At 44.3% G+C, this 17,500-nt stretch overlaps 2 protein-coding genes across 2 annotated transcripts in view; one reads left to right on the top strand and one right to left on the bottom strand.

Moving 5' to 3' along the window:
- rab4a (RAB4a, member RAS oncogene family) overlaps positions 1–5,471 on the bottom strand; it is an 11,189-nt gene extending 5,718 nt beyond the window's left edge. The window contains exons 1-5 of the mRNA XM_080549283.1: positions 5,403–5,471; positions 4,841–4,921; positions 3,687–3,801; positions 1,810–1,872; positions 1,356–1,510 (exon numbers count right to left, since the gene is read on the bottom strand). Coding sequence (XP_080405409.1) covers positions 1,356–1,510; positions 1,810–1,872; positions 3,687–3,801; positions 4,841–4,921; positions 5,403–5,418 — 430 coding nt within the window. The 5' untranslated portion in view covers positions 5,419–5,471. The remainder of the gene's footprint in view (positions 1–1,355; positions 1,511–1,809; positions 1,873–3,686; positions 3,802–4,840; positions 4,922–5,402) is intronic.
- Positions 5,472–9,168: 3,697 nt separating this feature from the next.
- rhoua (ras homolog family member Ua) overlaps positions 9,169–17,500 on the top strand; it is a 9,599-nt gene continuing 1,267 nt past the window's right edge. The window contains exons 1-3 of the mRNA XM_080549137.1: positions 9,169–9,746; positions 10,302–10,360; positions 15,468–17,500. The exon at positions 15,468–17,500 is cut by the window's right edge and continues 1,267 nt beyond it. Of these exons, the coding sequence (XP_080405263.1) occupies positions 9,479–9,746; positions 10,302–10,360; positions 15,468–15,920 (780 nt within the window). The 5' untranslated portion in view covers positions 9,169–9,478 and the 3' untranslated portion in view covers positions 15,921–17,500. The remainder of the gene's footprint in view (positions 9,747–10,301; positions 10,361–15,467) is intronic.

Below are 17,500 nucleotides of genomic sequence, written 5' to 3'. Positions count from 1 at the left end.
TCGAGCGCACACACACGGTCTCACAGCAACACAAATGTTGTTGAGATTGGATTCATTTTTTTCAAATGTTTTCGAACCATTGATGTTATTATAGCTCTGGAGGACTAAACTGCTTCTGTGGGCTGTTCACACCAGAGAGTTGTTCCACACTGACCTCTAGTGGACAGCTTAGAACACAAAACAGCCATTGCTTTTGGCCTGTGTAAAACACTGTAATTAATTACTCAAGAAATAACATTGTAGTAAGTAACTCTGTACTTACTAAGTAATGATATATCAAAATATAGAAATGACATCTGGGTGGATGTGTCACCATTTCACTTCCACCTAGGCCATTCATCTAGGTGGCTTTACACACTACAGGGCAGACTCAAGTCATACTGTGCAGGCTCAGATATTCTGTTTTCTTTTTTTGACATTTTCTTTTTATTGTCAATGGTCATTGGTTTAAGCAATCATCTTTACTTTCAACATATCACAATCAACTCAGTTCCTATGACCAAAGTCCTTTTTTCTTTTTTATATTAAGTAAAGTAGAACAAAAAGAAACAAATAAAAAAGAAAAGAAAAAGAAATAGCGAGTGAACTTGGGGAGCTTTCATCTTACATATGACACAGATTAGAATAGAAAATGATTCAAGAAACCCTCTCATGTTCTTTTAACAGTTCAACAGAAATCTGACCTTACAGGTTTAACATATCCCATCCATTTCATCCAGATCCGATAGAAGATATTCTGTTTTCACAGCACTGTTACAGCAACCAGTGTGGATGCACAGGACCAGTCCAGTATAGCTCAGCTTGGTTTGGTTCTATAGTTTGACCAAGTTTTAAGATCTACAGGAGGGCTAAGCTATGGGGTTGATTTGGCAATGAAGCTAATACAGGGTATATACAGGAATCTTGAGGTTAATTTCAATACCTTTCTAAGACTTTTTAAAGACCTTGTCAATATTTTTCCAGACCTCACCGCCACTTGGAGCTGTAACCGTTTACATCAGTGACACCTTTAACTTAACAGTTTTAGTTTGCAATAGACTAGACCACTATTATACAACAGAATTTCCGGTTCATCTTTGTTTTTTAATAAAACTTATACATTCATGAACTTTTACTAAAAGCTTTTAGGACTCAAACTCTTTGGACAGAGTCTAATTCAGAAAAATACCAACAAAATTCAAGACCTCATAAAATCGTGACTTTTTAATACTTATTAAGGGTCTTGATTTTCCCAAAATTGATTTAGCAACTTTTAATAATTTTCAAGACACCGCAGATACCCTGATAAAAGAGGCCATCCTTCAGAGTCCTGCTAGCCAGCCAGCAAGCCAGACAGGCAGAACCAATCAACTCACCATTCTCCTGAGCGAAACGCGAAGCCTCCAGGAAGGTGACCTCTCGGTCTGCGTCCAGGTCCTTCTTGTTGCCACACAGGATGATGACGATGTTCTGACTGGCCAACATCCTGGCATCTGTCAGCCAGGTGGTCAGAGCATTGTACGTCTCACGACTACAGGGCGGGGAGGGGAAGGGATATTATGAGGAAGGACGGCGGGGGGGGGGGGCACGGGGAAGAGGTCAGAAGGGGGGAGAGGGTGGGTAAGCAGAATTGAAACAGGGGGTAGAGAGGGAGAGAAGTGAAGAAGAGATATGATGACAGAGTGAGAGCGAGAGTGAGGGGGGGGGGGGGTGAGGAGAAGGTGAGGAGAGAGATAGAAGAGGGGATTCAACAGTTAGGGGCAGAGCAAGATGGCGGAGCAAGAAGTTGCTACCATCATCCAACTGCTTCGCTGTGATTGGGTCGTTTACCTGGTGATGTCATAGACAAGCAGAGCTCCGGCTGCTCCTCTGTAGTAACTCCTTGTCACTGACCTGAGGACGGCAACGCATGGTCATTACTGTGATATTACAACAACATTACTACTACAACATAAATATAACATTACATTACATTATGACATTAATATCAACGCGTTTTGCGACTGTACACTTAAACAGGTAGGCATCAACGTTGTATAAGGGGAGGCTTGGTAGGTTGGAAAATTTACAGAGCAAAATACTGCTGGATTTTCTCTCTCAGTCAATGATTCTGAGTTTCAAGCTGCGCTGTGCATTCGCTACAGTACATTAGTTAAAGTAGCTACGTTAGCTACTCCCTCACAGCGTCTGGCAATGATTCACTCTCAGGCTGTTGAGTGGAATGGTGGAATGAGCTCCCCACGGCTGTCAGAACGGCAGAGTCACTACCCATCTTCCGTCGTAGACTGAAGACCCATCTCTTCAGGTTACACCTTAACTGCTCCTCCTGAGACATCTTCTGCCCCTCACCACTACGTCTCCTAAAGACACCCGCTTTCCCCTCTACTGTGTCCCTAAGAACTTCTATTGCCCCCCTTGTACTGTTTCTCTGTTTCTCCAGTGAGAAAAAAAAATGTAAAAGCTGGATTACTCTTCCTGCAACGAATGGTGGACTGATGATTCACATGCTTAGTATTCAAATGTATTGATTGTAAGTCGCTTTGGAATAAGGCGCCTGCTAAATGTAAAAAATGTAAATGTAAAATGTTGAGGATCTGGCATCAGATCAGAGATCAGATGATGAGCTCGATATGAGCTACATACAGAGGAGGTTGGTGGAGGTAGAAATCGGAGTACAAGCTCATTGTAATGCATTGAATCGAATGAGGAAATGGTATTAAACATGTGTCCATTCCATTCCATGTATCCATTCCATGCGGGGTGGTGGTGGCACAGGTGGTAGAGAGCCCGGCTTCTAATGACCGCAAGGTCGGCGGTTCGAACCCCGGCTGGCCACCTGTCGAGGTGTCCTTGGGCAAGACACTGAACCCCAAATTGCTCCCAATGAGCGGGCCGGCGGCTCCTTGCATGGTAGCTTGCCGCCATTGGTGTGTGAATGTGTGTGTGAATGGGTGAATGAGAGAGGCCGTTGTAAAGCACTTTGGAATAAGCTGTATAAGTCAGTCCATTTTGACAATTTTTAGCATTTGCATCACAATGAGCCTCTCCTCTGATTTCTACCTCCGCCAGCCTCCTCCGGCTACATTGGAGGAAAGAGACATAACCAAGCAAGCGAGAGACAGAGAGAGAGAGAGAGAGAGAGAGAGAGAGAGAGAGAGAGAGAGAGAGAGAGAGAGAGAGAGAGAGAGAGAGAGAGACAGAGAGAGACAGAGACAGAGACAGAGAGAGAGACAGAGACAGAGAGAGAGAGAGACAGAGACAGAGACAGAGAGAGAGACAGAGAGAGACAGAGACAGAGAAAGAGAGAGACAGAGACAGAGACAGAGAGAGAGAGAGAGACAGAGACAGAGAGAGAGAGACAGAGACAGAGACAGAGACAGAGACAGAGAGACAGAGAGAGAGAGAGACAGAGACAGAGACAGAGAGAGAGACAGAGACAGAGACAGAGACTGAGAGAGACAGACAGACAGAGACAGAGACAGAGACAGAGACAGAGAGAGAGACAGAGACAGAGAGAGAGACAAAGACAGAGACAGAGATAGAGACAGAGAGAGAGAGAGAGAGAGACAGAGACAGAGACAGAGACAGAGACAGAGACAGAGACAGAGATAGAGACAGAGAGAGAGAGAGAGAGAGAGAGAGACAGAGACAGAGACAGAGATAACAATGGTGTAAACTGTTTTTCGAGATAATAAAATCCAGCGTACCTGAACCTCTCCTGCCCCGCCGTGTCCCAGATCTGGAGTTTGACAAACTTGTTCACCACGTTTATTATCTTGGAGCCAAACTCCACGCCGATGGTGTGATTGGAATCATCCTTAACTATGAATAGAATTAAGAATTAAAGAATGGCATGGAATGTTTAGCAACAGACTACCACAACCACGTTGCACTAAGGAGATTGCCTTTATTGCCTGCCGCAATAAAGCTGTACATCTCCTCCTCCGGCTGGCTCGATCTGGGTGATCAGTGTCAGGCTGAGGGATGTTAAATCATACTGAACTGTTGTTTTTTTTTTTTTTGTTATTTTTCTGAGTGGGGCAGTCCCACTCATATTTTTTTTCATTTTATTGGACAGATAGTGAAGACAGACAGGAAAGTATGAGAAGAAGGGAGAGAGGACATGTCAGCAGGGCATGGGCCGGATTCGAACCCATGCCGACATGGGCATAATGTGTGCACTGTAAACCACGGTGCTAGACCACTGGACCACACCAGGCCACTGGACTGTTCTTACTGTATATAATGTTTCAGATGTCTATTTTATTCTATGATTCTATTGTCACTTTATTTTGTTGCTGTAGTGATCTGAGCAACTGTAATGCCTTAATTTTCCCCTCTGGAATAAAAAACAAGATTTTTCCTGGACATATAGGCTATAGATTAAGCCTAATCCTAGAATAAAATGCATCTACAATGGAGATCTACTATTAAAAAATGTATTTAGTCCAGGATTAGGCTTAATGTGTGAAAGCCTCAAGACCTATTCATCATTAAAACTGATAAGGACGGGTTCAAAACATATATGTTCTATCAGACAGATCGTGATTATGATGTCGTGAGTTTAGAATTATAAGGTTCTATCTCCGTTTAGGGCAGTTCAGAGATATTGAGCGTCAGAGTTTTTACATTCCATTACGTTTTGTGAGATGGAACCTTTGTATTTTAGGAATTACTAACTCAAAAATGTCTACATCTAAAAAAATAACACCACACAGGCATTAATAAACACCTAATGGATCAGATTATGTAAAAAACTCAATTTTGGCAAAAATGGAGATAGAACCTTATAATTCTAACGTCACCAGATCCCATTCCCACTGGGGACTCACAGACAGACATATTTGTTTGGTCGACTCACATCTCCTCTCGATGAACTGATGAAGCAGGCAGGATTTCCCAGTTCCTGCGTTTCCAATCACTAAGAATTTGAAGAGGAAATCTGGGGATAGAAAAGACAGTATAAGTAATCTGGGGGTTGATAAGACAGATAATTGATACAATCCTAGGATTTTTTAGGAATTTAATAATTACAATAGGAGTGGGCAGCCACAACACTGATGATGGATGGATGATGATGAACTGAAAATATACTCTCATCTGTACAGATTCTGTATGGCCCTTGTTATTCCCCCCCACCCCCCCCCCCCCACCCCCACCCACACCCCTCCTTGACAGGGGAACAGGCATGTCATGTGCGCACTTGATGGTTTATTCTGCATGATCCGAAATAAACTGGAGGGTGATGGAAGATCTGATGATGTCAACATGCCTGCCTCCATAGCCTAGCTCAGCTAACTAGCTCAATAAGGCATAAGACATTGCATAAATAAATAAGACATTGCATTGCAATACACCTGCTCCAACAACTCAAGCTTATGCATTGAGATGTGACCATGCATTGAGAGGTTCCAGTTCCCTACCGTATGTTTCCGACATTGCCAATGTTGTGGTTTGGTCAGCTGAGCGTCTTCTTGTGTTTCTAAAGCCAATGGAGATAGTAGCGGAGGAAAATCCCTAATGATGTCCGCGAATCCTTGAGGACGTCGCTGATCCCTCTCGCTTCCCGTAGCTACATGTTTTTTCAAAATAAAAGCTCTATAATATAACGTAATCATTGACATTAGCGATGTCTTTTCCTGTCCTGTAATCCGAAATTACTTAATATAATTTATTATATTACTATATATATATAGAGAGATAGAAATAGATATTGGACGTGGAAATAATCCATTAATTAAAGGATTACGGGATTGTTATTACACATTCAATCAATGTTAATCCAAAATTGTAATGTTAATCCGAAATTACTTGAAAAATGTAGATATATATATAGAGAGATAGATATAGATATTGGACGTGGAAATAATCCATTAATTAAAGGATTAAGGGATTTTTATTACACATTCAGACAGGTTGAATCACCACAATGATACAAAGTATTTTCATTGTCCACCAGGTGGTAGGTTTGTCCTTCTGGAGTGAGAGATTACTGAGAGATTACTCCAACACACACACTCCTGGCTGGGTTCCCCACCTCCGCCATCAGACCCCTGCAGCTCATACAGAATGCTGCTGCCCGTCTGGTGTTCAACAGATTCAAGACCCTGGTGCGTGACTACCAGGCGGCAAAAAGAGCAGCCCCCTGCCCTGCCTACCTGCAAGCGATGGTCACCCCCCCAAACATCAGCCTGTTCACTCCACTCCTCCACCTCTGCTGGCCGACTGGCTCCACCACCTCTGTCGCACTGCCCGGTCAAGTCTCTTCACTATACTGGCTCACCACTGGTGGAACGAGCTTCCCACTGTTGTCAGAACTGCAGAATCACTCCCCATCTTCTGCCAGAGACTGAAGACCCCATCTCTTAAGGCTACACCTTAACTGTCCCTCCTCCTACTATATCTACTGTTTCTCCTGTGTAATAAAACAAATCTTCCTTCTTCTAGCACGACGACTGCCAATGGCCCCTGGCCTGAGCATAGATTACTTTTTCCTGCTATGACTGGTGGACAGAGGATTCACTTACTTCTGCTAAATTACTCGACGTCTGCAAAATGATTCAGTTTCTGCTAAATGACTTAGAATAAGGCGTCAGCTAAATGCCGAAAATGTAATTGTGTAATGTTAATGAACAGCATCCTTGTGAAGGTGTTGCTTGTATCTAGGTGGGTCAGGGTGGAGTGAAGTGCCATGGGGATAGTGTCTTCTGTTGACCTGTTTCTGCGGTAGGCGTTTCTTTGTTGTCCCGGTTGAAGCGAGCGTAGAAGTGGTTGAGCTCGTTGGGTAGGGACGATGTGCTGGTGAGGGGGGGCTGCATTTTGGGGTTTGTAGTCTGTGATGGCCTGGATGCCTTGCTACATATGACGGGGGTCAGAGTTGCTCTGGAAGTGCTACTCGATCTGCAGTTTGTGGTTGAGCTTGGCCTCCCTGATGCCCCTCCTCTTCAGATTATCCCTGGCTGAGCTGTAAGGCCTCTGCCTCGCCTGATCTGAAACTGGAGTCGCGTACCTTCAGCAGTGTTCACCAATGCTTCTAGTTGGGGAAGGTTGGCACAGGATTGTGACACTGTCGGTGCATGTGTTGATGTAATCCAGAACGGAAGAGATGTACAGATCAATGTCCGTGCGATGGTCCCAAGTGTGGTCTGAGCTCTGAGCATCTATAGGCCAGTCCTTGGTATGGAACTGGTGCTGCAGTGTAGAGTCGGCTCCCTCTGGCCAGATTTTAACTGTCCTCACTGTCGGTTTCACACGTTTAATGAGTGGTGTGTACTTGGGGAGTAGGAACAATGAGATGTGCTCAGATTGTCCCAGCGGAATGGCTTTATAGCCCTCAGCTATGTTGGTATAAACATGATCTAGAGTTCTGTCATCTCTTTTTTTCCTCATATTTTTCCTTTTAATGACAGACACAGTAGAGATTATGACAGGAAGGATGGGTGAGAGAGAGAGGAGGGATGACACGCAGGATATGTCCCCAGCCGGAATCGAACCAGGGACCCTGCGGTTACATGGTCAGCGCTTAACCCGCTACGCCACCTAAGCGCCCCAGTTCTGTCATCTCTGGTAGGGCAGGGGACATGCGGGTGGAGTTTTCGGAGTAGAATACAGTCCTCAGATTCCAATGGTTGAAATCCCCCCCTGCAATAATGAAGGCACTTTCCGGGTGTGCAGTTTGCTGGTTGCTAATGGCAACATGCAGTTCTTTCATTGCTATCTTAGCATTAGCATCTGGAAGGATGTAGGCTGCAGTGATAGCACTAGCAGTGAACTCTCTACACTTAGTAACACACACACACACACACACACACACACACACACACACACACACGCAGTACACAGACCGTTCTACACACAGTAAAACGGTCTACACTTGGTCATCATATTCCAGATTGGCAGAGCAATGACTCTCAATGGTAGCAATGACTGTACGCCAGGTTTTGTTGACATAAATGCACAGACCACCACTGCTCGTTAGTTAAATTAGTTTAAAAAGTATAAAATATATCAAAAAGCTACAGGTAATTCTTGTAAATCACATTTTAAGTTGGAATGGGGTGTTCTTAAAAGATAAAGAAGAATTGTCAATTTTGCCATGGTATAAATAAAGGATATCTTTTTTTATGACATAAAATACAAAAGTATATTAACCTTTGTTACTCTAAAGAAACTAAACACGTGGCTGTAAAATATATTGTTTGACATTGTACAACAAAGTGAATGAAGATTGCTCTAGCCAGCTAATTATGTTTTGACAGATTAGGGCCTAGTGATTTTGGCTCTAGATGAAAAAAGGTTGTTTCAGGTGTTACATTTATTTTATTTTATTGTATTGTATTTTGGTTACCGCATCAATATATTTGAAAGAAATAGTTCCAATATATCTATTTGTGAACGTTTTTTTTATTATTAGAAATTGCATTCTTCGAGGGAGCACTTTTATTTGAAGGTTTTCGACAAACCGGAAGTTCTCTTAAATCTGCTGGCTTCACGTGAGTCCAGTTAGAAATGTCCAATTTGATCATAGTCAAGTTCAACGTCTCTATCTATTACCCAGATTCAAATTAAACAGATGTTTACCATTCGTGTTAGATAACATTACAAAGCTACAATTTACAATGTTCAACTGGACTAGACACACTTAAAAAAAATGGATCTCGTTTCAAATAGGCCTAAAGGGTTTCAGTCAACCCCAATATGATTTTAGTTTTGTCCATTGTTTATTTACATTATCTGTTTTCTATTGTTGGTAAATATGTAAATACGTAAATAAATTTGATTTAATTTAAAAGATATTATATTAATATTGAAGTTAACTGTAGATTATTAATTATTAATCTCTGATTATTGGAGAAGGGGTAGGATTAAATAAGCTTATGCTTCTTCCTACTCCTTTTCGGACATGTTAAGTAAATAGTGTTTTTTGTTTTGTTTTGTCTTGTTTTTTTTCTTGTTTTTTGTTGTTATAACTATTTCTTTTTTCACATGTTCGAAATAAAGCTTTCATTCATTCCATTGACTTTATGCACTATCTTTTATTGTATGTTTTCCCCCACTTCATTCCCGGGCTTGCCATTGGTTGTAACGGGGAGGCAATCTCTCTGCCCCAGTGATGTGATGACGTCATGCTGCTGTTCCCGTCCCGAGCGGAGAGAGTCACAACTGGGAGCGACTCTGAGACCAGAAGAGCGCGTCTCAAAAACTTGATTTTAAAACTGCGCCTTTTTTGGATCTATGGTTTGATGGATGTTTTCCCCCTTTTTTTTCCTTTCCTTTTTAGGAATGTTGGATATATCAAAATAGCGTATATGGAATAATATATTATATTAAAGTGTATGCTTTATTTTTTTTTCAGCTATGGAAACTCTACAGAGAATAACAAGGGACAATCACAATCAGCTCTCCCTTGAAACTCCGTTGGTTGATGTCAGAGCTAGTAGGAAAATAATGATTTGGCGAAACTTTAATTTGGATTAAGTCACTTTGACGCTGGTGAGCGATGCCTCCGCAGGGCGATGGAGAATACAAGCCTGTGGCGGTGTCCTCCTCGGGGGTCTCGGGGGTCCCGGTCCCGCCGGTCCCCCCTCGGAGGTTCCGCAGCCGAGGAGAGTCCAGGGGTCTCCGGACGGGGGGCTCAGGAGGGGAGCGCAGGGTGAAATGTGTCCTGGTCGGAGACGGAGCCGTGGGGAAGACCAGTCTGATAGTCAGCTACACTACGAACGGTTACCCCACGGAGTACGTCCCGACCGCGTTTGATAACTTTTCAGGTAGGCTAAATAAAAAACTTGGCAAGTTCGTGACGTTAGAATTATAAGGTTCTAGGATCTCCATTTCTGTCAAAATTGAGTTTTTTACATAATCTGATCCATTAGGTGTTTATTAATGCCTGTGTGGTGTTATTTTTTAAAATGTTGACATTTTTGAGTTAGTAATTCATAAAATACAAAGGTTCCATCTCACAAAACATAATGGAATGTGAAAACTTTGACGCTCAATATCTCTGAACTGCCCTAAACGGAGATAGAACCGTATAATTCTAAACGGAGATAGAACCTTATCATGCTAAGCTCACGATTGGGCAAAAATAGAAGAATAATAATATCTGGTTTATATTTTGGGAGTTATTGGGCTAGGCCTGACATATCAAGACTGTCTTTATATATATAGGGAAATTGAATAATACATTTCCCCCACTCATAACTGCAAGGCTACAGACTATGTCTATGGTCTAGCAATTCAATATAGCGTTGACCTTTATAGTCTATTATGAGTTGCTCTGAGTGAATAACTGTACCACTGTTTCCTGACCCTGTTTTCTCCAGCGGTGGTGGCTGTGGACGGCAGGCCAGTGAAACTACAGCTCTGTGACACAGCTGGACAGGTTTGTAACACTAATCCGTTTAGCAGACGCTTTTATCCCAAAGCAACTTACAGTACAGTGAGTGCATACATTTTTCATAGCTATATTTGGTGGGAATTTAACCTGCACCCTTAGGGTTGCTAGCTTGCATTATGCTCGCATTATACCAACTGAGCCACACTGGTGACACTGTCATAACAACACACTAGTTTACAATGACCTCTACCTGGGGGACATTATGTTGGTTTAGCCTACTTTAGTTTAAACTAACAGTGAAATCAAACAAGAGATTGATTTCCTGGAACCATATTAATCCGAATACTCCTGGACTAACTAGAGAGAGAGTGCCTTACATATTCATCGATTGAAACTCAGGTTGAAATAACAACCAGTTCTGACCCATTATATCTCTCCCACCAAGGACAGACAGGTCATATGGTCTAGTGTAGGGAGGGTTTTTTTATCTGTCTTATCGGTCTCTCTTTCTCACACACACACACACACACACACACACACACAAACACACACACACACACACACACACACACACACACACACAAAGGAGGGAGAGAGGGAGGGAACTACAACAGGCCAGGGGGAGGATTTACAGAAGGGAAACCTCATAATTGTGATGAATATCATATGGAATATCCTGGAGAGGAAACGTAGCTTTTTAAACCGAGGCACAGCTGGGAATGGACACAGGAAACCAAGCTGGAGCGAGCTGGCCGGGACTGTTGTTGGAGGAGGACAGAGCCGGCTGGAGAGATAGTAGTAGGAAGGAAGGAAAGCTGGACAGAGTAGACAGGAGAGAGAGAGAGAGCAAGCTAGAGACAGGAGGGATGATGAGAGAGAGAGAGCAAGGCTGAAGAGTCAGTAGTAGGACGGAAAGCTTGGAGAGAGTTAAGAAGAAAGGAGAGCTGGAGAGAGAGAGAGCAGTCGTGAGCGAGAGAGAGAGCGTGCTAGAGAGAGAACAGGCTCTGAGTGAGTGAGGGGGGTCTGGAGAAAGAGAGCAGACTGGAGAGTCGGTAGTTACTGTAGGAATGAAAGCTGGAAAGTGTAAGTAGACAGGAGAGAGAAGGGGCTAGAGAGAGAGTCAGGGGGGAGAGATCCAGGGTGGTTTTTTGTCTAGACACAGACAAGCCCTTGGCAGCAGGGGGCTGGAGAGTGGAGGGCCAGGGAGGGGGAGGCTAGGAGAGTGGAGGCCAGGAGACCAGGAGAGAGGAGACCAGGAGAGAGGAGAGAGGAGGCTAGGAGAGAGGAGGCTAGGAGAGAGGAGACTAGGAGAGTGGAGGCCAAGAGAGAGGAGACCAGGAGAGAGGAGACCAGGAGAGAGGAGGCTAGGAGAGAGGAGAGAGGAGAGAGGAGAGAGGAGAGAGGAGACTAGGAGAGAGGAGACTAGGAGAGAGGAGGCTAGGAGAGAGGAGGCTAGGAGAGAGGAGACCAGGAGAGAGGAGGCAAGGAGAGAGGAGAGAGGAGAGAGGAGACCAGGAGAGAGGAGGCAAGGAGAGAGGAGAGAGGAGACCAGGAGAGAGGAGACCAGGAGAGAGGAGACCAGGAGAGAGGAGACTAGGAGAGAGGAGGCTAGGAGAGAGGAGGCTAGGAGAGAGGAGACCAGGAGAGAGGAGACCAGGAGAGAGGAGACCAGGAGAGAGGAGACTAGGCGAGAGGAGAGAGGAGAGAGGAGACCAGGAGAGAGGAGACTAGGAGAGAGGAGGCTAGGAGAGAGGAGGCTAGGAGAGAGGAGACCAGGAGAGAGGAGAGAGGAGACCAGGAGAGAGGAGACCAGGAGAGAGGAGAGAGGAGGCTAGGAGAGAGGAGACCAGGAGAGAGGAGACCAGGAGAGAGGAGAGAGGAGACCAGGAGAGAGGAGACCAAGAGAGAGGAGAGAGGAGGCCAGGAGAGAGGAGACCAGGAGAGAGGAGGCCAGGAGAGAGGAGACCAGGAGAGAGGAGGCGAGGAGAGAGGAGGTTAGGAGAGAGGAGGTTAGGAGAGAGGAGACCAGGAGAGAGGAGGACAGGAGAGAGGAGGCCAAGAAAGAGGAGGCTAGGAGAGAGGAGGCAAGGAGAGAGGAGACTAGGAGAGAGGAGACCAGGAGAGAGGAGACCAGGAGAGAGGAGACTAGGAGAGAGGAGACTAGGAGAGAGGAGACTAGGAGAGAGGAGGCTAGGAGAGAGGAGACCAGGAGAGAGGAGAGAGGAGACCAGGAGAGAGGAGACCAGGAGAGAGGAGACTAGGAGCGAGGAGACTAGGAGAGAGGAGGCTAGGAGAGAGGAGACCAGGAGAGAGGAGAGAGGAGACCAGGAAAGAGGAGACCAGGAGAGAGGAGGCCAGGAAAGAGGAGACTAGGAGAGAGGAGAGAGGAGAGAGGAGACCAGAGTGGTTTTGTGTAGCGTCTAGACACACACAGACTGTCCCGGACTGGTTACAGGCAAGAAAGAGGGAACAAGCTGGAAGGAGGGGGGGTTAGAGGGCAATAGAGAGGAGTTGAGAGGGAGGAGGGTAGAACTGTCACCAACTGTCAGAGAGTCAGGAACAGAAAGAACAGTCAGGGGGAGAGAGAGAGAGAGAGAACTCTGTACTACTGGAGTAGTCCAGGCTGCAGGTTAGATAATGGAATGGATGGTGTAACTGTAATTCATTCTACAGAATAATGAGGATGATGTCATTCTCAATGTCACTCACCCAGGAAGTGCAGAAAGGAAAGAGAAAGGTGCTGAAATGGGACAGAGGAAGCAGTGAACCTCACTCAGGAAGCAGTGAGGCTGGGTGTATCACAGGAGAGGGAGAGAGGGATGGCGTTGGGGGGGGCATGGCCTGCTCTGTCAATAAACACCAGCATTTCTAGTCAATACAACGACAACAACAACAATTCTATCTCTCTGGAATGTCAGTGTTATCTCTCCCCTCAGTAGCAATCAACATTTGGAACTAGATGAACTAGACTGTGTTCCGGAAACGCAGTAATCAGCAGGTTGCGTAACTAAGGCGCTACAGTAGATGAAAGGACTTTACACACATTAAAGGGATAAGATAAGCATATATTGGCATCAGTGACAGTCAGTGGTCCAAGGGTTGGGTTGGGTTGAGGTGCATACGTCTGTGTTTTATTCCAAAAAGTTGCTCCCTCCGATCTGCCAAAGTTCTTTGCCTCTCACTGGAGGGACCCAGTTTTATTTTTTTATTCTTTTTTCTGAGTGGGGCAGTCCCACTCATATTTTTCCTTTTATTGACAGATACAGTAGAGATTTAGACAGGAAGGATGGGTGAGAGAGAGAGAGGAGGGATGACATGCAGGACATGTCCACGGCCGGAAACGAACCGGGAACCCTGCGGTTACGTGGTCAACGCTTAGTCCGCTACGCCGCCCCGGAGGGACCAATTCTATGGAATGAAACACAGCCTTGGTAACTCCCTGCCATGCAGTCACTTGTACCTGCCAGCTGGTGTGATGTGATCGCTCCTCTCTCAGGCTTTTAGCTTTGGGAAAAATCACAAATTCACAGGCTTTTACAGGCCAGAGTTGGAGTGGTCCCAAATCCCTATGCTTTACACAGAGAGAATGACGGTTTTGGTTAAACCTTTCCTGAGTCCTGAAGATTTTTGTTGACTCAGCCCCCAACCTTTTTTTTGAGAGGTTTGAGAGGTCACCTCACCTGGCGCTTATATGAACTGTGCCAACTCTGGTTTCTCTCCCCTGCTTTAGCATTGTGAGAGAGATTTGGTGAGGCTGCATTCTCATTTTATGCACCCAAATTGTGGAATGCACTGCCAGTTTACATTAGGGATGCAACCTCAGCAAATATGTTCAAGTCAAGACTAAAAACCCATCTTTTTAATATTGCCTTTAAATGACCAAATAATTAAATTAAGATTATAAAAACCCATCCGTTTAATATTGCATTTAAATGACAAAATAATTAAATGAAGATTATATAATGCTTAAAGCACTTTGAGCTGGTTTGCAGGAAAAGCGCTATACAAATAAAGTTATTATTATTATTATTATTATGTAACCATCACATTCACATGGTTGTGTGTCCCCCAGCCATGTCTTATGGCATTACAGTCATTCACAATAGAACAATCATTCTGCCGTTCTAAACATTAAACCCTCTCTCATACTGGACTTGATTATAGATTAGTTTTTTTTTATTTAGCATCGGCTATTTACTGTACATACTGTCATGATCATTTCAAAGAATGCAAATTCGGAGTTATTGGGTAAGGGAGTATACAACAGTTCTACAGCGCGATTTATTAGTTAACAGTAATAAGCGACAACAGATTATGATTTGTTTGTTTATTTAATCATAAAAATAAACAAAAAATAGTTCCACAACTGAACTTCAAAAGGACTGTTGCCTAATAACGTGAACACAAACATGTAGTCTAATTAACGGTCATTTAGTAGAACATCTGTGCGGCGGAGTGATACATATAGTCCCAGTGCTGTTATACTGTATATCAGCACTCATGGAATGCCTCTTGTCCAATCAAATTACTTGGTCGGAACTAACTGTTGTATACTAGCCTATATGATTGGCGACCTTAGAGGAGCTGATGACATTGATGATCGTCATGATGACATGTACACACTTAGACAGTTTGACAGGCATGTCGTTGGAGCACAAACTGATGGATGTGTCATGTCTGCCGGCTATGGATGGTTATGATTATGCGCTCCTTCACTGCAATGACTGCTTCATATGAATAGAACAGAATAGACCTGGAACATCTTTTCATTTGACTGTCGCTAGCAACAACTATCCATATGCGCACAGCATAGTCTTAGCAACAACAATCCATATGCACATAGCATAGTCTTAGCAACAACTATCCATATGCACATAGCATAGTCTTAGCAACAACTATTCATATGCACATAGCATAGTCTTAACCTAGTACCCCACCTCCCCAAACAACACAGAAACACACTCATTTGAGAGGAGTACAGGGTCAATGCAGTGCCTTTGAAGCGAGCTGATCTCTTACTGAAGCATTAAAAGTAGCTTCACCAGTGTTGTCCCCTATGTTATGAGCTCCAGTCATGTGACACTCTCTCTCTCTCTCTCTCTCTCTCTCTCTCTCTCTCTCTCTCCCTCTATATATATATATGAATCTTCAGGATGAGTTTGACAAGCTCCGCCCCCTGTGCTACACAAACGCTGACATCTTCCTGCTGTGCTTCAGCGTGGTAAGCCCCGCCTCCTTCCAGAACGTCTCCGAGAAGTGGGTCCCGGAGATCCGTCGTCACTGCCCGCGGGCGCCCGTGGTTCTCGTGGGCACCCAGTCGGACCTCCGCGAGGACGTCAAGATCCTGATCGAGCTGGCCAAGTACCGGGAGCGTCCCGTGGAGCCGCAGGAGGCCCAGCTCTGCTCCGAAGACATCCACGCCGTGTCGTACATGGAATGTTCCGCCCTGACCCAGAAGAACTTGAAGGAGGTGTTCGACGCGGCGATCGTGGCGAGCATCCAACACTCTGACACACAGCTACAACAGAGGCTGAAACAACGAACTCCTGACAAGATGAAGAAACTCTCCAAGTCCTGGTGGAAGCACTACTGTTGTGTGGCCTAGGCCTGGGGATGAAGGGAGGGATGGCGGGAGGGGGTGGATAGATCTAGATAAGAGGGGTGAGGCATGATTGTGGCCCCCAGGAAGAATAGCTGTCGCTCGAGATACAAACGGCCAATGTGAGTGTAGAATAAACCAATCATCACAAGACTCGAGGTTCCACCAAAGGAGGACACTGATTGGTTGGTCTTTAGACCGTGCTTTGATGCTATTATTGGTCTACCTACACTGGTGAGATGTAGTAGGGACATGTGACCTGCTCTCCGTCAATCCGAAAGCTATGACGACAAGACATGTGCATTGACCATCTTCTGCTTTAGATCCTTATACCATGCTCCTGGACACACAACACAGAACAGCTGAAGTAATACACCCGACAATCCAACTGCAAAGCCGAGAGATAGTAGCTATTGTAAAATCTGTATTTGCAGATCAATCTTCTCTGCGTGTGCTAACGAGAGTCGTTAAATGGAGTACTCTGCTCGTCTAGGAGAGGTGTGGGTTTGGGTCAAAACAAATAAATATAGTACTACTTAAACTACAACTACATCTGGAAAACCGACCCCAGAACGGACAACTGTGAAAGATCAGACCCCTTTTCTTGATTACACAGGAGGGTTATCTGTGTGTTATACAGTAACATTGTTTGTCGTTGTTTTTATTGACCTGGTTTACTGACCTTTTCCATGGTAAAAATATATGTAAACTAAAATTCTTTAGCATTTATGATGACGTCATGTGTAAACCCATAGACGTGTTATTGTGTGACATCATTGAGTCGACTTCCATATGACCTATGAACTTAGTACAGCCTACACGTCCTATTGCCTTTCGTTGCATTTATATCTTTGCTGTTTGGTTCTCACATAGCTTTACACTTTTAACCATTCAAGAGAGTCACAAAAACTATGGACTGATACTGCCATTATGATATCAAAAGAGAATCATTTTTGGATTTCGATTTATCTCCAAAAAAGGTTTTTTTCAAGCATCAACATAGTTCAATGCAATTGTGTATCCACGTATGTACTGTGAAGTATGAATTATATGTACATTCTTTTATCCGCTAATGTATACTGTATGAATGTAGAATTGTCAAATGAAAATCCAGAAATATATCTCTCTGTAGTCTTATATGAGACTAGCAGCCACCCCTCCATTCTACACAGCTCTTGACTCCTGAGAGAGAGAGAAACAGAGAGAGAGATGAGAGCGAGAGATAAGAGAGAGAGAGAGAGAGGGAGATGATGTCACTCAACTAAAGAACAGAAACGCGGGTGTTCAGGTTTCACCACTGCATATCTCCTCTGCAGGCTGAAACTACCCCCAGACTGGACTAATTAAGAGGACAGGGCTCTCCAGCTGAAACAAGTTCATCCTGAAGTAGTCTACAGTATGTGACGTTAGAAGCACTCAGAGATGCTTTTTGAATACAGACCTATAGGTCTAGATATTGGTTTCATTTGATCAGGTGTAGATGCTTGCCAACTGTCACCTCTCTCTGTGTGATAAGTTTTTCAAGCGTTGTAAACTGTAAGCTCTTCCGATAAGAACTGTAGCTGAACCTGGGGGGGGTAGACAGC

This window comes from Nansenia antarctica (assembly GCF_963989245.1).
Source record: "Nansenia antarctica genome assembly, chromosome: 19".
In the NCBI taxonomy this organism is placed as follows: Eukaryota; Metazoa; Chordata; class Actinopteri; order Argentiniformes; family Microstomatidae; genus Nansenia; species Nansenia antarctica.
Note: the sequence above shows the minus strand (reverse complement) of the source record. Positions and strands in the feature narration are given on the sequence as shown.